The sequence below is a fragment of the Bombina bombina genome, chromosome 7, assembly GCF_027579735.1.
Source record: "Bombina bombina isolate aBomBom1 chromosome 7, aBomBom1.pri, whole genome shotgun sequence".
Taxonomy (NCBI): Eukaryota; Metazoa; Chordata; class Amphibia; order Anura; family Bombinatoridae; genus Bombina; species Bombina bombina.
The window spans coordinates 223,146,940-223,174,638 of record NC_069505.1 but is presented as its reverse complement, the minus strand read 5'-3'; the positions used below and the strand labels follow the sequence as shown (position 1 = coordinate 223,174,638).

Below are 27,699 nucleotides of genomic sequence, written 5' to 3'. Positions count from 1 at the left end.
CCCCAAAAGTAATCAGCTCTTTTACCTGTAAAAAAAATTACAACCCCCCCCCCCAACATTAAAACCCACCACCCACATACCCCTACTCTAATTCACCCAATCCCCCTTAAAAAAACCTAACACTAACCCCCTGAAGATCTCCCTACCTTGAGCCGTCTTCACCCAGCCGAGCCGTATTCTTCATCCAATCCGGGCGATGTGGTCCTCCATCCGGGCGAAGTCTTGATCCAAGCGGCAAAGAATCCGGGCGATTTCTTCCTCCAAGCGGCATCTTCTATCTTCTTTCTTCCGGCTCCATCTTCAGACCGCCAACGCGGAACATCCACCTTCCCCGACGGACTAACGACGAATGACGGTTCCTTTAAGGGACGTCATCCAAGATGGTATCCCTCAAATTCCGATTGGCTGATAGGATTCTATCAGCCAATCGCAATTAAGGTAGGAAAAATCTGATTGGCTGATTCAATCAGCCAATCAGATTGAAGTTCAATCCGATTGGCTATTCCAATCAGCCAATCAGATTGAGCTTGCATTCTATAGGCTGATTGGAACAGCCACTTTGTTTGTTCAGTTTGTGCCTGAGTCAGACGGCAGATCACTTTCCTTTGCAGAGAAGGTAGGACTTAATGAGCAAATGTTTTTCTTATTTCTTTGTGCAATTTCGGATTGTAACTTCAGTGTGGTAGTAGTTGTATGGTGGGGCCAGGGGTCCATAAAAACACATTTTCTTAACAGCAATGTATTTATGATTATTTGACAATGCTGTAGAAATTCTATATTTAGAACCATGCAGAAATGTTTCCTCCTCAATACACAAATGGTAGGTGCCCTTTTGGAAGATATGCATTTTATATATATAATATTAATTACATTCCAGTTTACTGCCCCTTTATGCAAGGATTTTCCAGATGCAATGAGGCATTTTATCTAAGATTTTTACATCTGTATAAAATGTTATACTCTCAGACTAAGATTGCTCAGTGTTTGAGATGAGACAGGTTAACTTAAAACTGTTCAGTTTACACTACAGCTGACTTAATTTTGAAATACATACCAACCAGCCTAAATCATGCATTTAACCAGATCTAATGGTATGAGTACCACAGCTTATGGTTCCACCAAGACCATATAGAGTACAGCATTTTCAAAATCCATAAATACAGCTGACAGATGGGAACATTCGTACACTATATTTGAAGTGGTGCTCTTGGTTGGGGAAAAAACATACAAACATATGTCAACCTTTTAAAAGTAGTTTTCTTCATCTAGCCATCTACCCAGATCATTAATGTACAATTTTGTATTCACAAAATTATTTTTGTTTGCACATTTACAAATATGATTCTTTAAAAAGTGATCTCTTAATTTCTGCAATATTTTTTTTTTTTTCAACAAGCTTTATTTAAACAAAAGAAAAATATTACAAATACAAAGGGCCATACAATTACATGCATCTGATAAAGGAAAAGAAAAATTTGTATTCATATTGTCCGTGGCGAGGGGTGCAAGTTGGTTTTTAAGAAAAAGAGTCCATGGAGGGCCCAAAACTAGGCCGGCTTGAATTCTCCCTCTGCCATCAAACTTTAACACCATTTGTCCTTAAGCATGTTCGCATGGCTCTCTGCCAGTATTTAGCTTGATTTTCCAACAAAAATTTATTAATATACGTACATAGAAACCATATGTTAACATTTAAGTAAGGTTAAATACTCATCAACATTGTGAAATGTTCACCGGATAGAGAGAAAAAGCTAGTCTAGAAAGAAGGAGTAGGAAGAGGAGGAGGTGGGGGAAAGGGGGAAGGAGAGAGAGGGGGAGAGAGAAAAAAAAAAAAAGGGGGGGGGTAGATCCAGAGCCCACAAGCCATGACTAATTTGACTATTTTATTTCCACATGGACATCATTATGTCGTAGAAGGGTAATTGATTGCTCATTGAGTAATGCAGCTTTTCCAGCACAAGTAACTCCTCTACGGTATTTCGCCAGTCGGAGATAAATGGTATCTCCGAGCACTTCCATAAACTGGGGATGACCCTCTTTGCTCCTGTGAGCATAATCAGGAGAAGAGCCCTTTTCTGGCTCTCCATTTGTTCAGGGAGGTGCAAGAAGAGGAGGGTTTCGGGTGTGTTTGGTATTTGTATATTTAGTTTCTCTGTCATTACCCCAATAACTGTCGACCAGTAGTTTGTTAATTTGGGACATCCCACCAAATATGTAGTAGTGTGCCTGTCTCGCCGCAGCCTCTCCAACAGGTCGCTGTAGCCGACGGGAAAAGACGATGTAATCTGGATGGTGTATAGTACCATCTGGTAAGCAGTTTGAGCTGTATTTCTTGGACAGTTGCCGAAACGGAAGAGCATTCAACCATGCGGAATGACTTCAGCCATTCTTCTTCCTCAATTGTGTTGTGCAGGTCGTTATTCCATGCTCTAGTGTATGTCGGCAACTGTGTGTCAGGTGGGGTGAGTAGCAGTTTATACACTTTTGAGATTATTCTTTTGGGTGGCGTGAGGCTTGTGCAGAGAGATTCATAAGGGGTGAGCTCCCTGCAAAAATCACTTTTGTGTTTGTGGTGCATTAAGTAGTGATGCAATTGGTGATATCTCATCCAAGATGTGAATATGCTACCATAGCATCCTGCCATTTCCCTTTGGGGTCTAAGTTTACCATCAGCCAGTGCAGAGTAAATAGAGCCATGTCTCAAGCTGTGTGGGTTATGTAAGCGTCTGCTCAGTGTGAAGTAGGGAATATCAGGGTTTTCCAGGATTGGAATTAATGGCGATGAATTGGTAGATATGAGAGTGCTGGTAGCTATAGTTCTATCCCATTCTAGGAAAGTTTCCGAGATCAAGTGAAATCTGTGTAAATTTTTGGGGCGTTTAGTTGAGGGAATCCAGGCTAGGGAGGCAACATTATTATGCTGAAGAATCTGGCCGTCTATTCTAACCCACTGTTTTTGATGTGTGTTGTGAGCCCATTCTATCACCCTTTGAAGAAGAATAGCCCTTCTGTACAATGTTAGGTTTAGAAAGCCCAGGCCTCCTCTGTCTCTGGGAAGGTAAAGTGTCTTTTTAGGTATTCTAGGTTTTATTCCTGACCAAATGAATTGTTCTAGTGTTCTCTGAAGATTGGTAAGGTAGTCCTTAGGTAGGTGAATAGGGAGGGTTTGCAGAACATATAATATTCGTGGTATGACATTCATCTTAATGAGACCTATCTTCCCTAGCCATGATAAAGATTTATTCCTCCATGAGGAGAGGTGATTGATTATTTCTTTTCTTAGGTTAATGTAATTATTTCTAAATAAGTCAGAGGGGGAGGCTGTTAGGTATATGCCTAAGTATTTTAACTTGGTTGGTGAAAGTGGTACCTTGTGGTTAGCAGTTGGATATTTTCGGGGGAAGAGTTAACATTGAGCAGTTCTGATTTTGATAAATTTAGTTGGAAATTAGAGAGCCTTCCGAATTCCTCCAATTCCCTAAGGAGTTCTGGTATCGACGTTTCAATGTTAGAAAGGGTGTAAAGAACATCGTCAGCATATAATGCCTGTTTATGTTCATTGTCTCCTATGCAGACTCCCTTAATCATAGGGTTGAGATAAACCTTTTGAGCCAGAGCTTCTATGGAAAGAGAAATAATAATGGTGACAGGGGGCAGCCCTGGCGTGTACCATTGGATATGGGAAAGGTATTAGACAAAGTGCCATTAATTTTAATCTGTGCATTTGGGAATGAATAGAGTGCAAAGGTCATGTTGAGGAAGGAGTCTCCAAAGTTCATGGTCTTCATGACCCAACGCAGAAAAAGCCAATCAACCCGGTCGAAGGCCTTCTCCGCGTCGGTCGAAAATAGTGCCATAGGCACCCCTTCAACTTGTGCGTAATTAAGTAGTTGGATCACTTTGGTGGTATTATCGCGGGCCTCCCTGCCCGGCACAAATCCCACCTGGTCAGTATGTACAAGAGTTGTATCTATTTAGGCGGTTTGCTAAAATTTTGGCTAAGATCTTGATATCCAGGTTCAAGAGGGAGATGGGTCTAAAGTTTGATGGGGAGTTGGGTGGCTTACCCGGTTTGGGTAAAACAGTGATATGTGCTTTCAGCATTGTTGCAGGTAGTGTTGGGTGCTCTATTAAGTCATTGAAGAGTTGGAGCATGAGAGGCCCCAATGTCTCCCTAAATGTCTTGTAATATTTTAGAGAAAAGTCGTCTGGGCCTGGGCTCTTCCCACTAGGGAAATCTTTAATGGCCTGTAGGAGTTCATCTAGAGTAATGTGCGAGTCCAACCTGTCTCTTTGTTCAGAATCTAACTGCGGTAGGTTCAATGTCTTCAAGTATGGTCTATCAGTTGACCCCTAGTGTGAATGTCTGCTGGAAGGTGTGAAGTGCCTGAGGGCTGGTTAATGTTATATACGGACTGGAGAAAGAGTGAAAGGAGTTTGCTACCCTTTATCAAGGTTCCATCTGGATTCTGCAGGGAGTGAATATGTGTTTTCAGCTGCTTTCTGCGCACAGATCTGGCAAGCAGTTTACCAGGTTTGTTGCTGCCTTCGTGGTATTGTTGTTTCATGTTAAGGGTTTTATGATTATGTGCTTCTAGGAGGAGTGTTCTAAGGGCCCCCCTAGCAGTGTCTAGGGCTTCTCTAGTATCTTTATCTGATGGGTTGTCTTTGTGTTTACTTTCCAGTTGTGTTATGGTTTGTAGAAGATTGATATGTTTTAGTCTGTTTTGTTTGTTAATACGTGCTTTGATTTTGAGAAATTCCCCTCTGATTACGCATTTATGCGCTTCCCATACGTTCGTGAGCGATGTTTGTCGGGGGTCGTTGTGTGTTAGGTAATTTGTGAGTGATTTTTGGATTTCTGCAGTAATGGTGGGGTCACTTAAAAGAAAGTCATCGAGTTTCCAAATATATGTCATTGGAGGAAAGTCGGGCCATTGAACTGAGCATGTGACTGGTGCGTGATCTGACCAGGTTATGTGGCCTATGGTGCAGTCATTGACCATGTCTAAACCATTAGAGTCTGTGTAGAAATAATCTATGCGTGAGTATTTGTTATGGGGAGGGGAGAAGTATGTGAAATCTTTGAGTCTAGGATGCAGTGTGCGCCATATGTCATGAAGCTAAAGGTTTGCAATTGTGTTTTTGACCAATTTAATTATTTTAGATGGGGTGCTCGATGCTCCATTTGATGTGTCCAGCATTACATCCATCGGAAGATTAAAGTCTCCCGAGAGGAACACCGGGCCCTTCGCATGGTCAAGTATGAGTTTTGAGATTTTAGATATAAATGTATGCTGCTCTGTGTTTGGGCTATATATCGTGGCTAATGTTATTGGATGTTCGTAAAGGAGCCCTATGATGATCAAGTATCTGCCCTCTGGATCTTTTTCAACATGTGAGATCTTTAAAGGCACTGAGTGGTGTATTAGGATGCCCACTCCGCCCTTTTTGGATTGCCCTGAGGCAAAATGAGCTGTAGGGTATTGAGGATTGAACCATTTCGGTTCCCTCCCTTTTCGGAATTGGGTCTCCTGGAAGAACAGCACATGGCTATGAAGGTTTTTTTAGCGCTCGGAAGGCTATAGACCTTTTACCTGCATTGTTTAGGCCCTTGGCGTTGATGGTAGTCATCACCAGGTCATGTGAGCGAAATCTGCTCGGTTGGTGGTTCATTCTGTATGGGGGGGGGGGGGGAAATAGGGGGGGGAGAAATTTAGGGAAGAGGAAGGAATGGAGGAGGAATAAGGAAAGGGTGGTTCGAAGGAATGAAGAGAGAAAAGGGAAGGAAGAGGGAAGGATGGGTGTTTTCAGACGTGGAAATTAGGGGGGAGAAGGGGTTTAGCAAGAATTGAGAAGAAAGGATAGTAGTAAAGAAAAAGAGAGAACAATCCGGTTTACTATCTTATACAATATCAATTCACTAAATAAAACAAGAATTATTCTGCACTAAACAACTAGGTTGCAATTGGAGTAATACCAAGATAAATATGAGTGGTAAGGTTTTGGTCGGGGTCGTAACCCTCAAGCTCATACGAATAAGAAAAAGAAGTGTATCTTAATCCCCTGTCATCAAGGTTAGAATAGGGTAGTGGAGCCTATAAAGGTGGCCAGGAAAGGTTATGTATTTGGGAAACGAGAATATGTGGGAAGGGATATTGGAGGGGAGGGGTGTGGCCAGAAGGAAGGGCTCAATTTGGGCTATGTGGAAAGGAAAAGGGAAGGGAAAGAGCAAAGGGATTGGAGAGGAAGGAGACTGGGGGCTAAAGAGGGGGAGTAAGGGAAGTATGGGGGTAAAAATGGATTTGAGATGTTAAGGAGTATGTAGCTAGCTGGGTACAAGTAAAGGAGGGAAAGTGAGAGAGGATTAGGAAAAGAGATGGGCCTAGTATGAGAGGTTAGGGATGGGAGGGTGTAGATGAATGAGAGGAGAAAGGAGGGTATTGGGATAGATGGTAGAGATGAGGGAGAAATAAGGGGAGATAAGAAAGGGTTATTGAGGAGGGTGGAGGTGCGTAGGAAAGGGAAGAGGAGGAGGTTGTCATGGAAAAGTGGGGGTAGAGGTTTAACTAAAGTTTCAGATGTGTGTCATAGGTATGCCCAGTGGTTAAACTTTGAGCGAGTGGAAGGTGTCCTGTGATAATTGCTAATTTGTGATGGGTTCTTAACGGACTCTTATTGCAGGTGATTAAAGGAAAAAAAAGATATGTTAGTCAGACATAAAGAAACGCAATCAAATATTTAGGACCTACAGTGTCATGAAAGTAATGTAACATTTTTAACCAACATTTGTAATAACTCTAGGAACTTTTCTGTTTAACAAATTAAACACTTTAAGCTAAATGTTATAAGGAAGGTCCATCCGGTTGGGACCCTCTCAGGGGTGGTCCCCCACATTATAATGCCCAGTATAAGTCATCAGGCATCACAGAAAGGTGTAACAAAAAACAAAAGGATACAATAGTAGTCCTCTCAAGTGGAGGTATTAATCTCCTCCATGAGGAAATAATCTCTGAAGTCAGATGTTTGAACGTGAGGTTGAAGGATCTTGGGGAGGTGCAGTGAGCCGTGGGAGTTGGTCGCCATCGATAGATAATCCAGAGTAGAAGGTTCTTTCGTCCATTCCTGGGTGGTAAACAGCAGATTTATTCTGGTGAGTGGCTACTATTGATACCGGGAAGCCCCAGCGATACTGTATTTTGTGGGTCCGCAGTTTGGCCGTAATGTGGCCTAGTTCCCTTCTCTTCTGGAGGGTTGTTGGTGATAGGTCAGAGAAAATTTGTATCTCCTCTCCTGCGTGGTGCACTGGATGTTTAAGGCGTGCTTGTTTGAGGATTTCTTCCTTGTCCATATAGTTTAGGAACTGAACGATGATATCCCTGGGGGGAGCCTTAGGTGGGGGCTTCGCTCTGAGCGCTCTGTGAGCGCGTTCTAAAATAATGTCTGATGATGAGCGGGATTCTTTCAATGTGCGAAACAAACTTTGCAAATAACCATCGATAGCTGGGGGATGGACACCCCTCTGAAACGTAAATTGTTCCTTCGTCCCCTGTTATCAAGGTCTTCGATTTTGTCATTCAATTGTTGGATTGTTTCAGATTGATTTTGGATCTCTGTGGTAATAGCTTTTTCGGAAACTGAGTGTTCTTGTTGTTTTGCTTCCACCTGCGAAACTCTTGTGTCTAAAGCTGCGATGTCTCTCCTAAGCTCATTGAAGAGATTTCGCATTTCCTGCACCGCATCCCTAATGTCTTCCTTGGAGGAGAGGTGCATTAAATCTTCTTTTGTAATCAGCTGTTGGGCCTGTGTGTTTGGGCCTTTTTGTTGTGCGTTATCTCTTTGTGGATTGTTTTCCATTTTGTCCGGCGTTTCAAGGGTCAATGAATCTATCTGTTTCAGATATTTGTTTAAGGTGCCTGTAGGAGTATTTTTTACTTCTCTTTGTTGTCTTTTGCAAGGCATCCCTTTTGTCTACGAACAGATTGTGAAAAGCAAAAGTCAATAAAAGTGTCTCTGCAGGGGGTACATTACTTATTAGAGATATCTGTTCCCTTTGTATTTTTCCCCCTTGTTTTCTTTCTGAAAGCAACCTCAAGGTAGGCTCTTATTCGTGGTGAAGAGTAATAACGGAGGCTCAGGGTTATCGTATGCTTTATGTGGTAGCCTGCGGTTGTGTAGCTAGTTCAACTGCAAAGTCAAGGTGTCAAGGGCAGGCCTGTTGTTTGAGCACCTCACCTTATTATTCCCTGTGCTAAGAGTCTTTATACGTTGTGTGACACTGCAGTTTAGAAACTTAAAAGGTTGCTTAAGTGAGAGGGCTTAATGCACTGCCCTTTATGTCCCCAGTAGTTGGGCTGAGATGAGGTCTCCGCAGGTGTGTCACCCTGCACCCCTCCCTGCCGAGAGCGCGGGCCTAAATATGTCCTCCTTACTGGGTAAGGTTAATGGCAAAGATTGGCTTCCGTGAGTTATATTTATTTTATATATTTATTTTTTTCCCCCAGCGTATGCCTTTGACGGAGATGATGTGCTTTGCTAGTGATAAAGGGAAGGTTGGGCTGGGTCGATGCGGTCTGAGAAGCCTGTATGTATTTCCCTCTAGCGGGTTGGTGTGTGGCGCACTTAGGCCCAATCAATGTCAGTGTAGCGTGTTGAGGGAGCCCGTGAGGGCGAACAGCTCACCTCTCAAATTGACAGCGTATCTTCAATTTCTCGGGTAGGTCCGGTGAATGCTGCCGCATATAAATAGGGGAACTTTTATCAGTATTACAGTCATCGTATTGCTTGAGGGTTGAAGAGCTCTAATGAAACACAGCCATCACCCAGCGTGGCTTAGCTCCGCCCCTTCTGCAATATTTTTATCATGCATGTCACACAATGTTGATTTAGGGGGTGCAAGGTGCATAAATGTTTCCTCCTGTGAGTGTTTCTGTGGGTGTCTGTGCTTATGTATTTGTGCTTTGGTTCTGAGGCTGTCTCTGTCGGTGTTTCCTTGGGTGTATGTGCAAGTTTGAGTTTGTGTGTGTGTCCATTGTCCATTCCTTTTTAGGACATTTTGACCTTACTACTGATTTTTCACATCTTTCTACAGACTTTGAGACTAACGAGACCTTTCTGGAAGTCACCAATCCACCATTTAACCTTTAAATTATTGTTTAGGCAGTTCAGGGCCCTTCCTTTCAGCCACTGCATGCTGTTGTCATCATTTAGTTGGCATCTTCCTTTACAAAAAGATAATCAGAACTAACTCCATATTTTGTTTTCTAAATCTCCTTTTTTTTTTACAAAACTGTAGTTTACCTCATTACTTGTCAGGTCAATGTAAACAAGTGCTGAGTTTTTGTGTCTGATTGTGTTTTAGTGTTTATTTGCGTGTCTAACTGTCTATATATGAATCCTTATGTGTGAGTGTGTGTGTGTGTGTGTTTCAGTGTATGAGTTTGTCTGTGTGTGTGTATGTTACTACCTTTACAACATTTCCAAGTTTAAATAGACACTTAAGAATAAAGTGCATATATACATTTTAGTCACTTGGTCAAAAATTGCACATGTCAAAGGAGGAGGGGGGGGGTTATCAGTGGTTAAGTCAGGGACCCCAAAATTTCTAGTGGCGGCCCTGCTTTTGGCAATGCCCCGCAAAAAGCCCTTTTAAGGGCTGGTAAAAGAGCTGATTACTTTGTAATTTAGAATAGGGTAGGGCATTTTTTTATTTTGGGGTTTTTTATTATTTTATTAGGGGGCTTAGATTAGGTGTAATTAGTTTAAACTTCTTGTAATTCTTTTTTTATTTTCTGTAATTTAGTGGGGTTTTTTGTACTATAGTTTAGTTTATTTAATTAAATGTAATTGTAGGTAATTGTAGTTAATTTATTTAATTAATTTTATGATAGTGTAGTGTTAGGTTTAATTGTAATTTGGGTTAGGATTTATTTTACAGGTAATTTTGTAATTATTTTAACTAGGTAGCTATTAAATAGTTATTAACTATTTAATAGCTATTGTACCTAGTTAAAATAAATACAAAGTTACCTGTAAAATAAATATAAATCCTAAAATAGCTACAATGTAACTATTAGTTATATTGTAGCTATATTAGGGTTTATTTTATAGGTAAGTATCTAGTTTTAAATAGGATTAATTTATTTAATTATAGGAATATTATTTTGTTTAATTAAAAATATATTTAAGTTAGGGGGGTGTTAGGGTTAGGGTTAGACTTAGGTTTAGGGGTTAATAACTTTATTATAGTAACGGCGACGTTGCGGGCGGGAGATTAGGGGTTAATAATTGTAGGTAGGTGGCCGCAATGTTAGGGAGGGCAGATTAGGGGTTAATACAATTTATTATAGTGTTTGCGAGGCGGGAGTGCGGCGGTTTAAGGGTTAATACATTTATTATAGTGGCAGCAAGGTCCGGTCGGCAGATTAGGGGTTAATAAAAGTAGTTAGGTAGCGGCGACGTTGGGGGGGGGGCAGATTAGGGGTTAATAAATATAATATAGGTGTCGGCGATGTTAGGGGCAGCAGATTAGGGGTTCATAGCTATAATGTAGGTGGCGGCGGTGTCCGGTCGGCAGATTAGGGCTTAAAATTTTTTATTATAGGGTTTGCGATGTGGGGGGGCCTCGGTTTAGGGGTTCATAGGTAGTTTATGGGTGTTAGTGTACTTTGTAGCACAGTAGTTAAGCGATTTATGTTCCGGCGTTAGGAGTCTTGTCGGTAGAGGGTCTACCACTCACTAGTTTCAAGACTCCAAATACCAGCGTTAGGCAAATCCCATTGAAAAGATAGGATACGCAATTGACGTAAGGGGATCTGCGGTAGCCTGGAGTCGCGGAAAGAAAGTGAGCGGTAGACCCTTTCCTGGCTGACTCTAAATACCAGCTGGCTGTAAAAAGCAGCGTTAGGACCCCTTAACGCTGCTTTTGACGGCTAACGCCAAACTCTAAATCTAGCCAAAAGTTTCTTAAAATTGCTGCGCTATTTGAATCGTGAAAGAAATATTTGAGTTTAGTTTCCCTTTAAATGAAAATACATTAAACAATATTTCTACATTGAGTATAACAACATAAAGTGCTAATTAGTATTTTGTTTAGTGTTTTTATTTTGTATGTAATGGATTCATTTCTAATTGCATTGTAAGCAGTGTGTATTAATATCAGAAGGAAATAATTAACACACATAATGACAACAAATTGCCATCACTTTTTAGTGTCATTATAAATAATCTAAGGCAGACATGTGGCACCGCCAGGAAGCATTGCATCATGAAGAGAAATAATTCATTATGATTAACATCAGAAAGGGTAAAGATTAACAAATATGTCTAGCTGACTTCCATTTATAGAGCTTCTCCCTGCATCAAATGAACACAGAAGGCGAATAAATGATAGATAGATAGATAGATAGATAGATAGATAGATAGATAGATAGATGATAGATAGTTGATAGATAGATAGATAGATAGATAGATAGATAGATAGATAGATGTTGTAGACGTTCTACAAAAAATAATAATAGTAGATAGAGAGATAGAGAGATAGATAGATGCTAATGACAGTACAAATAATAATAATTATAATAATAATTATTATTATAATAAAGATAGATAGATAGATAGATAGATAGATAGATAGATAGATAGATGCCGTTGACGCTATACAAATAATAATAATAGAAGATAGAGAGATAGAGAGATAGATAATTATTATTATAATAAAGATAGATAGATAGATAGATAGATAGATAGATAGATAGATAGATAGATAGATAGATAGAGATAGATAGATAGATAGGTGCTGTTGACGCTCTACAAATAATAATAATAATAATAATAAAGGTAGACAGACCGATAGATAGATAGATAGATAGATAGATAGATAGATAGATAGATAGAAATAAAGGATATATATTATATAAGGAAATGGGACTACACACACACTACACATAATGCAATGGGGCTGTTGTTCATGGATGGCAGTGGCCTTTTCAAAAGTCAGACGCCTAGATTACGAGTTTTGTCGGTAAGGCTGTGCGGTGCTAACGAGCAATTTTTCCTTACCGCTCACCTACAGTAACGCTGGTATTAAGGGTCTTTAGAAACCCGGCGTTAGCTGCAAAAAAGTGAGCGTAGAGCAGAATTTAGCTCCACATCTCACCTCAATACCAGCGCTGCTTACGTTAGCGTTAAGCTGGTAAAATGTGCTCGTACACGATTTCCCCATAGGAATCAATGGGGGAAAGCCGGCTAAAAAAAACCTAACACCTGCAAAAAAGCAGCGTAAAGCTCCTAACGCAGCCCCATTGATTCCTATGGGGAAATACTTTTTATGTCTACACCTAACACCCTAACATGAACCCCAAGTCTAAACACCCCTAATCTTCCACTTATTAACCCCTAATCTGCCGCCCCCGACATCGCCGACACCTGCATTATATTATTAACCCCTAATCTGCCGCTCTGGAAACAGCCGCCACCTACATTATACTTATGAACCCCTAATCTGCCACCCCCAATGTCGCTGCAACCAACCTACACTTATTAACCCCTAATTTGCTGCCCCCAAAGTCGCCGCCACTATATTAAATGTATTAACCCCTAAATCTAAGTCTAACCCTAACACCCCCCTAACTTAAATATAATTTAAATAAATCTAAATAAAATAACTATCATTAACTAAATTATTCCTATTTAAAACTAAATACTTACCTATAAAATAAACCCTAAATTAGCTACAATTAACTAATAGTTACATTGTAGCTAGTTTAGAGTTTATTTTTATTTCACAGGCAACTTTGTATTTATTTTAACTAGGTACAATAGTTATTAAATAGTTATTAACTATTTAATAGCTACCTAGTTAAAATAAAGACAAATTTACCTGTAAAATGAATCCTAACCTAAGTTACAATTACACCTAACACTACACTATAATTAAATTAATTACCTAAACTAACTACAATTAAATACAATTGAAAAAAATTATCTAAAGTACGAAAAAAACCCCCCCACTAAATTACAGAAAATAATAAAATAATTACAAGACTTTTAAACTAATTACACCTACTCTTATCCCCCTAACAAAATAAAAAAGCCCCCCAAAATAATAAAAATCCCTACCCTATACTAAATTACAAATAGCCCCTAAAAGGGCCTTTTGCGGGGCATTGCCCCAAAGTAATCAGCTCTATAACCTGTAAAAAAAAATACAATATCCCCCCCAACATTAAAAACCACCACCCACACACCCAACCCTACTCTAAAACCCACCCAATACCCCCTTAATAAAACCTAACACTAACCCCTTGAAGATCACCCTACCTTGAGAAGTCTTCACCCAGCCAGGCCGAAGTCCTCAACGAAGTCGGGCGAAGTGGTCCTCCAGACGGGCAGAAGTCTTCATCGAAGCCGGCCAGAAGAAGTCCTCCAGATGGGAAAAAGTCTTCATCCAGGCGGCACGGAGCTGGTCCATCTTCAAGACATCCGATGCAGAGCATCCTCTTCAAACGAAGTCCAACTGGAGAATGAAGATTCCTTTAAATTACATCATCCAATATGGCGTCCCTTGAATTCTGATTGGCTGATTAATTGGATCAGCCAATAGGATTGAAGTTCAATCCTATTGGCTGCTCCAATCAGCAAATAGGATTTTTCCTACCTTAATTCCGATTGGCTGATAGAATTCTATCAGCCAATCGGAATTCAAGGGACGTGATCTTGGATGACGTCATTTAAAGGAACCTTCATTCTTCAGTTGGACTTCGTTTGAAGAGGATGCTCTGCGTCGGATGTCTTGAAGATGGACCCGCTCCGCGCCGGATGGATGAAGATAGAAAATGCCGCCTGAATGAAGACTTCTGCCCGTCTGGAGGACTTCTTCTGGCCGGCTTCGATGAATGTCTACGATGTCTGTCCGCCTGCTCAAACTAACTATTAGTTATATTGTAGCTAGCTTAGTTTTTTTTTTTTATAGGTAAGTATTTAGTTTTAAATAAGAATAATTTAGTTAATGATAGTTATTTTATTTAGATTTATTAAAATTATATTTTAGTTAGGAGGGTGTTAGGGTTAGGGTTAGACTTAGATTTAGGGGTTAATAACTTTAATATAGTGGCGGCGACGTTGGGGGTGGCAGATTAGGGGTTAATAAATGTAGGTAGGTGTCGGCGATGTTAGGGACAGCAGATTAGGGGTTAATAAAATTTAACTATTGTTTGCGATGCGGGAGTGCGGCGGTTTAGGGGTTAATATGTTTATTATAGTGGCGGCAATGTCCGGTTCGGCAGATTAGGGGTTAAAAAATTTATTTTAGTGTTTGCGATGTGGGGGCGCCTTGGTTTAGGGGTTAATAGGTAGTTTATGGGTGTTAGTGTACTTTTTAGCACTTTAGTTAAGAGTTTTATACTACGGCGTTAGCCCATAAACTTGTAACTGCTGACTTTTAAATGCGGTACCAGTCTTGACAGGAGAGGCTGTACCGCTCACTTTTTTGCAGACTCATAATACCGGTGTTATGCAAGTCCCATTGAAAATATAGGATACGCAATTTACGTAAGTGGATTTGCGGTATTAATGAGTCTTGCCAAAAAAGTGAGCGGTGAGCCTGTCATTTCAAGACTCGTAATACCAGCGTTAGGAAAAAAGCAGCGTTAGGACCTCTCAACGCTGCTTTTTAAGGCTAACGCAAGACTCGTAATCTAGGTGAGAGTGTTTGACTTCTATTTTAGGAGGTTGAGAGGTGCAATGCAGTCAACATATTATGAAGTTTGTGTAGAAGACCTGCTACTCCTCTGTCTGTGAGGAAACACCTACCGCAGCCATGAAGCTGTCCTGTAACAGCAATAACCTGTAAAGAAACAATCTTTGCCAGACAAAAAAAAGTATTTAACAACCAGCATTGAAGACAAGGTCAGAACACCGTAATATATTTTTTGCATCTGAATTTATTTTTTCCGTCAAAATCAACAATGTTCCTAAAGCAAACAATCTATTCAAAAGTGAGTATTTGGATGAACAAAGAATGTTGTCACCCCTTGTAGACAAGGAAAGCATCACATTCACCTAAAGGACATTTATTTACATAACAAAAATACAGGAAAAATCTAATCGATAACATGATCATTATTATTATTATTCTTTAATTATAAAGCACCAACAAATTCTGCAGTGAGGTCATTACACAAACATACCTGCCAACATTTGTCAGGACATTTTGAGAACTTGGAGGCCTAGGCTCAGTAAGTAGAGTTTGGCATGTTCAGTGGGGGTGGAGCAATTACAGATCGTGTGGAGCCATATGGAGGTCAGTGAATGGAATCAGGTGTGTTGTGGGCGGAGTCAGAATATGTTATGGGTGGTGTTTGGAAATTTAGGACATTTATAGCAAATGGAGAGCTGCAGAGGGGCAGTGAGGCACAGCTCCCATCTTTGATAGCCCCACAAAATGCAGAGCAGTTGGGAGCTCTGCTCTAAAGTTAAATTGTGGCATCATTGCATTTTTACCAGTGAATGTGTTTGTGTGTATGTTGTTTACCTTTATTTCTTGGCTTAAGGCAAGATTTATCAGACAACTAAAACTTTGCCCAACCGATGTGAGAGTTTCATTAATGCACATTTTTATAGATAACAGGAGCTCGATGTCATCGGTCTGAGTGCACCTGCAAACCAAACACAAGCTCTATAAAACTGATAGAAACACAAGGCAGTTAACTTTACATGACCTATGTAGGCTCAGGATCATTCACATGTCTTAAAGGGACACTGAACCCAAACATTTTCTATTGTGATTCAGATAGAGCATGCAATTTAAAACAACTTTCTAATTTACTCCTATTATCCAATTCTTTTCATTCTCTTGGTATCTTTATTTGAAATGCAAGAATGTAAGTTTAGATGCCGACCCATTTTTGGTGAACACATTATGTTGTTCTTGCTGATTGGTAGGTAAATTCACCCACCAATAAACAAGTGCTTTCCATGGTCTGAACCAAAAAATAGCTTAGATGCCCTCTTTTTCAAATAAAGAAAGCAAGAGAGCAAAGAAAATTTGATAATAGGAGTAAATTAGAAAGTTGTTTAAAAATGCATGCTCTATCTGAATCACAAAAGAAAAAAATTGGGTTCAGTGTCCCTTTAAGTTCTATATGACATCAATAATTGCTACAATGTTTGTAACAATTTTATGCATATAGTTCTCTAGGCAAGCGCACATTCATGAGCCTACCTAAGTATACTTTCATTGAAAGCAGCTAAGTTTTTAAGAAAGAGATACCAAGAGAACAAAGTAAATTCCAAAGTTTAAACCTTCCACACTTTAATTTTGACTTTCCTGCCCATTTAAGCACTAGGAGTTCAAAATCTAACATGAACCACCAGGGACCTGAACATTCCAAAAATTAGCATTAAATTATACCTTACAGGGTGATGCACTGAATGAAAAACAAAAGAAAGATTGTGCTATAAAGTTTTGAGATCATGGTACAACACACATGGAAGGGCGGACGGGTGAAACATTGTATCCCGTGTTTTTATCGCATTAGGTAAATCAATAATTATTCAAATCAGATGCTTTGTGGGAACAACATTTAGCTTAGTATATTGCAAGACTTGTTTAAAAGAAGGGTGATAGTATTATAATCCGGAGTGACTATTATCAGTAGACGCACAAGGTGAGAGGGTTATAAAAGTGGGAGATTGTATAACAAAGTTGTAGATCCAAAAGGTGATTAAAAGGGGCTTCCTGTTGTGAAAGACGCTGGAAATATCATGGTTGTGAAAATGTCATGGAGAGAGGAGATCAGAAGCAAAAGCAGATTAATTCAGTGGTATTTTACAGCCATTGGCATTCGGTGATCAATTGTATAAACAGATGCCAAACATGGCACATGTGTATGCATAACAAATTGATTAATGCACGTCTAATATTTTAGATTTTATTGTGATTTCAACTTTTACCATGTTAGTTTGTCTGTTTATGCTATACTGTATTGCGACTGTCATTGTGATTGTTATTTTATTTAACTTCTCTCTTTAAGGGGTGATTTTATAGATCTTACTGTATATTTGATTCCAAGGGGCATATTTATCAAGGTCTGGCGGACCTGATCCGACACTGCGGATCAGGTCCGCCAGACCTCGCTGAATACGACAAGCAATGCGCTCGCCGTATTCAGCATTGCACCAGCAGCTCACAACGCCGCCCCCTGCAGTGCAACGCCGCCCCCTGCAGACTCAGCAGGGGGGTATCAATCAACCCGATCGTACTCGATCGGGTTGTATTGTGGCGATGTCTGTCCACCTGCTTAGAGCAGGCAGACAGGTTATGGAGCAGCAGTGTTTGTGACCGCTGCTTCATAACTGCTGTTTCTGGCGACTCTGAAGACTCGCCAGAAACAGGGGCCATCAAGCTTCATACGGAGCTTGTTAAATAGAGCCCCAAGTGGCTACATTCAATTAGCCTTTATTTGTGTTTGGATATTTATTTATTTTTGGATGAGGGGGTATCGCAGCCGAGATTTTGCCATGGCCAGAATCCACTTTCAACAATGTAATCTCTTTAGGAATTAAGCAGTTGACGATGCTTCCAGGGTTCAAGCTCTCATTAAAGGGATATGAAACCACAATTGGTCTTTTATAATTCAGGCATAACATTTTAAAAAAGTTTCCAATTTACTTCTATTATCAAATTTGCTTCTTTCCCATGATATTCTGTATTGAAGAGATACCTAGGTAGCATCTGTAGCACTACATGACAGGTAATAGTGCTGTTATCTAGTGTTCTTGCTAATGTATAATATTGTGTGTTATATAGATACCTAGGTAGTATCTGTAGCACTACATGCAGGTAATAGTGCTGTTATCTACTGCTCTTTCTAATGTATAATATTATGTTATAGAGATACCTAGGTACCATCTGTAGCACTACATGACAGGTAATAGTGCTCTTATCTAGTGCTCTTGCTAATGTATAATATTGTGTTATAGTGATACCTAGGTAGTATCTGTAGCACTGCATGACAGGTAATAGTGCTGTTATCTAGTGCTCCTGCTAATGTATAATATTGTGTGTTATAGAGATACCTAGGTAGCATCTGTAGCACTACATGACAGATAATAGTGCTGCTATCTAGTGCTCTTGCTAATGTATAATATTGTGTGTTATAGAGATACCTAGGCAGTATCTGTAACACTACATGACAGGTAATAGTGCTGTTATCTAGTGCTCTTGCTAATGTATAATATTGTGTTATAGAGATACCTAGGTAGTATCTGTAGCACTACATGTCAGGTAATAGTGCTGTTATCTAGTGCTCTTGCAAATGTATAATATTGTGTTTTATAGAGATACCTAGGTAGTATCTGTAGCACTACATTACAGGTAATAGTGCTGTTATCTAGTGTTCTTGCTAATGTATAATATCGTGTGTTATATAGATACCTAGGTAGTATCTGTAGCACTACAAGACAGGTAATAGTGCTGTTATCTAGTGCTCTTTCTAATGTATAATATTATGTTATAGAGATACCTAGGTACCATCTGTAGCACTACATGACAGGTAATAGTGCTCTTATCTAGTGCTCTTGCTAATGTATAATATTGTGTGTTATAGAGATACCTAGGTAGTATCTGTAGCACTACATGACAGGTAATAGTGCTGTTATCTAGTGCTCTTGCTAATGTATAATATTGTGTTATAGAGATACCTAGGTAGTATCTGTAGCACTACATGTCAGGTAATAGTGCTGTTATCTAGTGCTCTTGCAAATGTATAATATTGTGTGTTATTGATATACCTAGGTAGTATCTGTAGCACTACATGACAGGTAATAGTGCTGTTATCTAGTTCTCTTGCTAACGTATAAAATTATGTGTTATAGAGATACCTAGGTAGTATCTGTAGCACTACATGACAGGTAATAGTGCTGTTATCTAGTGCTCTTGCTAATGTATAATATTGTGTTATAGAGATACCTAGATAGTATCTGTAGCACTACATGTCAGGTAATAGTGCTGTTATCTAGTGCTCTTGCTAATGTATAATATTGTGTGTTATTGATATACCTAGGTAGTATCTGTAGCACTACATGACAGGTAATAGTGCTGTTATCTAGTTCTCTTGCTAACGTATAAAATTATGTGTTATAGAGATACCTAGGTAGTATCTGTAGCACTACATGACAGGTAATAGTGCTGTTATATAGTGATCTTGCTAATGTATAATATTGTGTGTTATAGAGATACCTAGGTAGTATCTGTAGCACTACATGACAGGTAATAGTGCTGCCATCTAGTGCTCTTGCTAATGTATAATATTATGTGTTATAGAGATACCTAGGTAGTATCTGTAGCACTACATGACAGGTAATAGTGCTGTTATCTAGTGCTCTTATCTAGTGCTCTTGCTAATGTATACTATTGTGTTTTATAAAGATACCTAGGTAGCATCTGTAGCACTACATGACAGGTAATAGTGCTGCCATCTAGTGCTCTTGCTAATGTATAATATTATGTGTTATAGAGATACCTAGGTAGTATCTGTAGCACTACATGACAGGTAATAGTGCTGTTATCTAGTGCTCTTATCTAGTGCTCTTGCTAATGTATACTATTGTGTTTTATAAAGATACCTAGGTAGCATCTGTAGCACTACATGACAGGTAATAGTGCTGTTATCTAGTGATCTTGCTAATGTATAATATTGTGTGTTATAGAGATACCTAGGTAGTATCTGTAGCACTACATGACAGGTAATAGTGCTGTTATCTAGTGCTCTTGCTAATGTATAATATCGTGTGTTATATAGATACCTAGGTAGTATCTGTAGCACTACATGACAGGTAATAGTGCTGTTATATAGTGATCTTGCTAATGTATAATATTGTGTGTTATAGAGATACCTAGGTAGTATCTGTAGCACTACATGACAGGTAATAGTGCTGCCATCTAGTGCTCTTGCTAATGTATAATATTATGTGTAATAGAGATACCTAGGTAGTATCTGTAGCACTACATGACAGGTAATAGTGCTGTTATCTAGTGCTCTTATCTAGTGCTCTTGCTAATGTATACTATTGTGTTTTATAAAGATACCTAGGTAGCATCTGTAGCACTACATGACAGGTAATAGTGCTGTTATCTAGTGATCTTGCTAATGTATAATATTGTGTGTTATAGAGATACCTAGGTAGTATCTGTAGCACTACATGACAGGTAATAGTGCTGTTATTTAGTGCTCTTGCTAATGTATAATATCGTGTGTTATATAGATACCTAGGTAGTATCTGTAGCACTACATGACAGGTAATAGTGCTGTTATCTAGTGCTCTTGCTAATGTATAATATTGTGTTATAGAGATACCTAGGTACTATCTGTAGCACTACATGTCAGGTAATACTGCTGTTATCTAGTGATCTTACTAATGTATAATATTGTGTGTTATAGAGATACCTAGGTAGCATCTGTAGCACTACATGACAGTTAATAGTGCTATTATCTAGTGCTCTTGCAAATGTATAATATTGTGTGTTATAGAGATACCTAGGTAGTATCTGTAGCACTACATGACAGGTAATAGTGCTGTTATCTAGTGATCTTGCAAATGTATAATATTGTGTTATAGAAATAGCTAGGTAGCATCTGTAGCACTACATGACAGGTAATAGTGCTGTTATCTAGTGTTCTTGCTAATGTATAATATTATGTGTTACAGAGATACCTAGGTAGCATCTGTAGAACTACATGACAGGTAATAATGCTGTTATCTAGTGTTCTTGCTAATGTATAATATTGTGTTATAGAGATACCTAGGTAGCATCTGGAGCACTACATGACAGGTAATAGTGCTGTTATCTAGTGCTCTTGCTAATGTATAATATTGTGTGTTTATAGAGATACCTAGGTAGTATCTGTAGCACTACATGACAGGTTATAGTGCTGTTATCTAGTGCTCTTGCTAATGTATAATATTGTGTGTTATAGAGATACCTATGTAGTATCTGTAGCACAACATGACATTAAATAGTGCTGTTATCTAGTGCTCTTTCTAATGTATAATATTGTGTTATAGAGATACCTAGGTAATATCTGTAGCACTACATGACAGGTAATAGTGCTGTTATCTAGTGCTCTTGCTAATGTATAATATTGTGTATTATAGAGATATCTAGGTCGGATCTGTAGCACTACATGACAGGTATTAGTGCTGTTATCTAGTGCTCTTGCTAATGTATAATATTGTGTGTTATAGAGATAACTAGGTACCATCTGTAGCACTACATGACAGGTAATAGTGCTGTTATCTAATGCTCTTGCTAATGTATAATATTGTGTGTATAATAGAGATACCTAGGTAGTATCTGTAGCACTACATGACAGGTAATAGTGATGCCTTCTAGTGCTCTTGCTAATGTATAATATGATGTGTTATAGATATACCTAGGTAGTATCATGACAGGTAATAGTGCTGCTATCTAGTGCTCTTGCTAATGTATAATATTGTGTGTTATAGAGATACCTAGGTAGCATCTGTAGCACTACATGACAGGTAATAGTGCTGTTATCTAGTTCTCTTGCTAATGTATAATATTGTGTGTTATAGAGATACCTAGGTAGCATCTGTAGCACTACATGACAGATAATAGTGCTGCTATCTAGTGCTCTTGCTAATGTATAATATTGTGTGTTATAGAGATATCTAGGTAGTATCTGTAGCACTACATGACAGGTATTCGTGCTGTTATCTAGTGCTCTTGCTAATGTATAATATTGTGTGTTATAGAGATACCTAGGTAGTATCTGCAGCACTACATGAAAGGTAATAGTGCAGTTATATACTGCTCTTGCTAATGTATAATATTGTGTGTTAAAGTGATACCTAGCTATTATCTTTAGCACTACATGATAGGTAATAGTGCTGTTATCTAGTGTTCTTGCTAATGTATAATATTGTGTGTTATAGAGATACCTTTGCAGTATCTGTAGCACTACATGACAGGTAATAGTGCTGTTATCTAGTGCTCTTGCTAATATATAATATTGTGTTATAGAGATACCTAGGTAGTATCTGTAGCAGTACATGACAGGTAATAGTGCTGTTATCTAGTGCCCTTGCTAATGTATAATATAATGTGTTATAGAGATACCTAGGTAGTATCTGTAGCACTACATGACAGGTAATAGTGCTGTTATCTAGTGCTCTTTCTAATGTATAATACTGTGTGTTATAGAGATACCTAGGTAGTATCTGTAGCACTACATGACAGGTAATAGTGCTGTTATCTAGTGCTCTGGCTAATGTATAATATTGTGTGTTATAGAGATACCTAGGTAGTATCTGTAGCACTACATGACAGGTAATAGTGCTGTTATCTAGTGCTCTTTCTAATGTATAATACTGTGTGTTATAGAGATACCTAGGTAGTATCTGTAGCACTACATGACAGGTAATAGTGCTGTTATCTAGTGCTCTTTCTAATGTATAATATTGTTTGTTATAGAGATACCTAGGTAGTATCTGTAGCACTACATGACAGGTAATAGTGCTGTTATCTAGTGCTCTTGCTAATGTATAATATTGTTTGTTATAGAGATACCTAGGTAGTATCTGTAGAACTACATGACAGGTAATAGTGCTGTTATCTAGTGCTCTGGCTAATGTATAATATTGTGTGTTATAGAGATACCTAGGTAGTATCTGTAGCACTACATGACAGGTAATAGTGCTGTTATCTAGTGCTCTTTCTAATGTATAATATTGTTTGTTATAGAGATACCTAGGTAGTATCTGTAGCACTACATGACAGGTAATAGTGCTGTTATCTAGTGCTCTTGCTAATGTATAATATTGTTTGTTATAGAGATACCTAGGTAGTATCTGTAGCACTACATGACAGGTAATAGTGCTGTTATCTAGTGCTCTTTCTAATGTATAATACTGTGTGTTATAGAGATACCTAGGTAGTATCTGTAGCACTACATGACAGGTAATAGTGCTGTTATCTAGTGCTCTTGCTAATGTATAATATTGTTTGTTATAGAGATACCTAGGTAGTATCTGTAGAACTACATGACAGGTAATAGTGCTGTTATCTAGTGCTCTGGCTAATGTATAATATTGTGTGTTATAGAGATACCTAGGTAGTATCTGTAGCACTACATGACAGGTAATAGTGCTGTTATCTAGTGCTCTTTCTAATGTATAATATTGTTTGTTATAGAGATACCTAGGTAGTATCTGTAGCACTACATGACAGGTAATAGTGCTGTTATCTAGTGCTCTTGCTAATGTATAATATTGTTTGTTATAGAGATACCTAGGTAGTATCTGTAGCACTACATGACAGGTAATAGTGCTGTTATCTAGTGCTCTTTCTAATGTATAATACTGTGTGTTATAGAGATACCTAGGTAGTATCTGTAGCACTACATGACAGGTAATAGTGCTGTTATCTAGTGCTCTTTCTAATGTATAATACTGTGTGTTATAGAGATACCTAGGTAGTATCTGTAGCACTACATGACAGGTAATAGTGCTGTTATCTAGTGCTCTTTCTAATGTATAATACTGTGTGTTATAGAGATACCTAGGTAGTATCTGTAGCACTACATGACAGGTAATAGTGCTGTTATCTAGTGCTCTTTCTAATGTATAATACTGTGTGTTATAGAGATACCTAGGTAGTATCTGTAGCACTACATGACAGGTAATAGTGCTGTTATCTAGTGCTCTTGCTAATGTATAATATTGTTTGTTATAGAGATACCTAGGTAGTATCTGTAGAACTACATGACAGGTAATAGTGCTGTTATCTAGTGCTCTGGCTAATGTATAATATTGTGTGTTATAGAGATACCTAGGTAGTATCTGTAGCACTACATGACAGGTAATAGTGCTGTTATCTAGTGCTCTTTCTAATGTATAATATTGTTTGTTATAGAGATACCTAGGTAGTATCTGTAGCACTACATGACAGGTAATAGTGCTGTTATCTAGTGCTCTTGCTAATGTATAATATTGTTTGTTATAGAGATACCTAGGTAGTATCTGTAGCACTACATGACAGGTAATAGTGCTGTTATCTAGTGCTCTTGCTAATGTATAATATTGTTTGTTATAGAGATACCTAGGTAGTATCTGTAGCACTACATGACAGGTAATAGTGCTGTTATCTAGTGCTCTTTCTAATGTATAATACTGTGTGTTATAGAGATACCTAGGTAGTATCTGTAGCACTACATGACAGGTAATAGTGCTGTTATCTAGTGCTCTTTCTAATGTATAATACTGTGTGTTATAGAGATACCTAGGTAGTATCTGTAGCACTACATGACAGGTAATAGTGCTGTTATCTAGTGCTCTTTCTAATGTATAATACTGTGTGTTATAGAGATACCTAGGTAGTATCTGTAGCACTACATGACAGGTAATAGTGCTGTTATCTAGTGCTCTTTCTAATGTATAATACTGTGTGTTATAGAGATACCTAGGTAGTATCTGTAGCACTACATGACAGGTAATAGTGCTGTTATCTAGTGCTCTTTCTAATGTATAATACTGTGTGTTATAGAGATACCTAGGTAGAATCTATATCACTACATGACAGGTAAATTAGATCATAGACGTAAATTAGAAAGTTGTTTAAAATTGTATTCTCTATCTGAATCATGAAAGAAAAAAATTTGGTTTCATGTCCATTTAAGGGCAAAATTGGATGCCCCAGTACAAAAAGTTAGCTCATTCAAAAGTGAAATTTGAATGCAAATATTGCACGCACTTATTTGTTATTTGGAAATGTTTATCTATTCAGTGCTTTAAAAACTGAGATCAGCTGGGGATGTATAGAGATATTTATACACATTTCTATTGCATTTTTATTTATAATAAGTCACAAACACAAATTAAATGATATTATTTTTCTCCACTAACTCTCAAAAATGGTTTTGTAACTCCCTATAAGTTTTCGTTTTTTTTTAATGAAACTTACCTAAAGGTAATTTCTGTCAGTTCGGAACATTTGTCCATTAGCAAAGTTTCATACTGCAGATACAAAATAATGAGTTGTTTAAAACAGGGTTAACAGCATTTCACAAACATTTGCTTCCATGACGGTAGGATTATCTGAGACCAGCTATATCTGATTTGTTTCCCTTTGTACAACTATAAACAAATCCACAGCATAAACAGCAAAAAAAAAGTGAATTGTCCATATCCGTCAAAAATATTTTTCATCTTTTTTATGTAATTGTGCTCACTTTCTATAAAACGACTTCATTAAGAATGATTATGCTGTTTTGCAACCTGATAACACCTATTATTTTTTCCCATAATTTACTCATGTCCTAACTAACCATAAAAATGGATAAGTGCATGTGAATAGAGAGAATGGGGAAATGCATTTAGGCACCCGATATGATGGATTTGACCTTTGAAATTACAAACAGATAATTCAGTTTTTGCTTTTCGTTGTAGAAAATGGTAAAACAGCTAAAGTAATATTTCAGTTGCAATAAAACCTGCCAGCACTGACATTTTCAAAATTGAGACTCCAACCTTAAAGGAGAACCTTAATGTTTGACATTAGCTGATGGAAAAGAAAAAGAAATAAAGACATATTCAAATTGAAATGTTTACACTTTTTAAAAAATGATACTGCATATTAGCTTAAAATGCTCTTAAAATTCAGTGAATACATTATTTTTATGTCGATTGACGCAGAAACATAAATAACACCAAAGCACTAAAAAAAACAGCATTGCTTAGTATTTTCCTGACTCAACATTGTACTAACATCTATTTTCTAAACAAGATTAATCTTAAGATATATACCCTACCATTCATTTGCACAATAAACTAATTTGCAACCTGGTGTACAGTGCAGTAACAGGGGTATATGATTTTTTCTATTGAAGTTAATTAGCATATTACATTGATGGTTACAAAGAATACTCCATTAAATAAGCAGGAATAAATTCCATATTGACTTAAATGGCCTGATTTTCTCTGAAGATCTTAACTCAGGAAAAAAAATGGCAGCACTATGTGGTCTTTTCCAAGATTTTGGAAAGACAATTTTTAATTTAAAGGCTGTGAATCTTGTTTTGAGCCTACCTAGGTATGCAATTCAGCAAATGACGCCAAGAGAACAAAGCAAATTTGATAATAGAAATAAATTGGTAAGTTGTCTAAAATTTCATCTCTATCTGAATAATGAAAATTCAAATTGACTCTACTGCCCCTTTAACTCTAAGGTTCCTGCAATCAATAATAATAATAATAATAACAACTACTACTATTTTTTAGGCAAAGCAATATGGTAGCCTACTAACCCTTCTTAAAGGGACATGGAAAAATTTTTTTACATTTTCATAATTTACTTCCATCATCAAAATTACTTCTCTTTGTGTTATTTGTTAAAACATAACTCCTTTACATAAGAGTATACTTGGGTAGGCTTAGGAACATGCACATGTTCAGCACAATATAACAGCAGTATTTGCAACAATGTTTGTAACAATGTTATACAGATAGTGTTTAAGATGTTCACCCTCCACACTGCCTCATTATGTTGTCATGGAAGTTTCAATAAAGGACACCAGACTAAAAAGGTAATAGAAACATGTTTAACAAATATTTTCCTCTCTCTCTGCATTATTAAAGTGTAATATTGACTTGCATGTTACATTAAAAGCTGTATCAAGCACCCACACTCCCATGAACTAGACCAGTTCTTTATTCCAGTCCTCAGGGCACACCAATGAGCCATATTTTCATGATATCTGTAGTAGCGCACAGGTGAAATAATCCGCTGATCGGTAACCATGGTTACTAACCTGCTCTCACCTATCAGCTGAGTATTCCACCTGTGCACTAGTTCAGATATCATGACAAAATGGCCTGTTGGGGGTCCTGAAACATTTAACTAGAAATCCATAAAAAAGAGAATCCCTTACCTTATGCATTTCATCTGATGACGTTTTTGTAAAAGTATTGTACTCTTTTATCATTGATCGTACATGGCAGTTTGTCCTCATCGTCATATTGTGGACTCTCTTCCACTTGTTCTTTTCCAGCTTTTGGACAATTTTTGTAAGCTCAGTGCTTATGATCCATGCTCTCTTTAAAAGCATTTCCAAACTATTTTGTAAGTCATCTTGGGAGGAAACGATAAGTTCACTTTGGGAATCGTCATCTGTACTGATTGGTTTGGACTGAAGAATGCACATACATTCAGAATCTGTCATTAATTTCAGGTCATCCATCCAACGTTGAACAGAGTCTACTTGCATGAGGTTCATGATGAAACACAGGAATATCCTAGACCTACAGTATAAAAGATCAATATTAAAAGCCCTGGTTGATTCATTCTATACTATTCTGTAATTCTACACAGTATGTAAAGAAAACAAAGGAATTTCCAGTTGCAGTAAGCATTTTATTATTGCACTACTGTTTGTCTATGAGTTAAACTTGTGCAACCAATCACCAGCTAGCTCCCAGTATTGCATTGTTACTTCAGAGATCTAGTTATGCTTTTAAACAAAGGAAACCAAGAGAACAAGGTAAGTTAGATAATAAAAGTTTTTTAAAAATCTCTTAAAATTGCATGCTTTATCTAAACTATGATAGTTTTATTTTGACTTTCATGTCCCTTAAAGTGAAAATTTTAACTCTTGTAGTTAAGTTTTATTAGATAGATGATTG

General features: G+C 37.9%; 1 protein-coding gene across 1 annotated transcript in view; it reads right to left on the bottom strand.

Annotated features, from left to right (window-relative positions):
* INSC (INSC spindle orientation adaptor protein) overlaps positions 1–27,293 on the bottom strand; it is a 378,936-nt gene extending 351,643 nt beyond the window's left edge. The window contains exons 1-3 of the mRNA XM_053720626.1: positions 26,949–27,293; positions 24,983–25,035; positions 15,533–15,656 (exon numbers count right to left, since the gene is read on the bottom strand). Coding sequence (XP_053576601.1) covers positions 15,533–15,656; positions 24,983–25,035; positions 26,949–27,293 — 522 coding nt within the window. The remainder of the gene's footprint in view (positions 1–15,532; positions 15,657–24,982; positions 25,036–26,948) is intronic.
* Between the last annotated feature and the right edge of the window lie 406 nt (positions 27,294–27,699).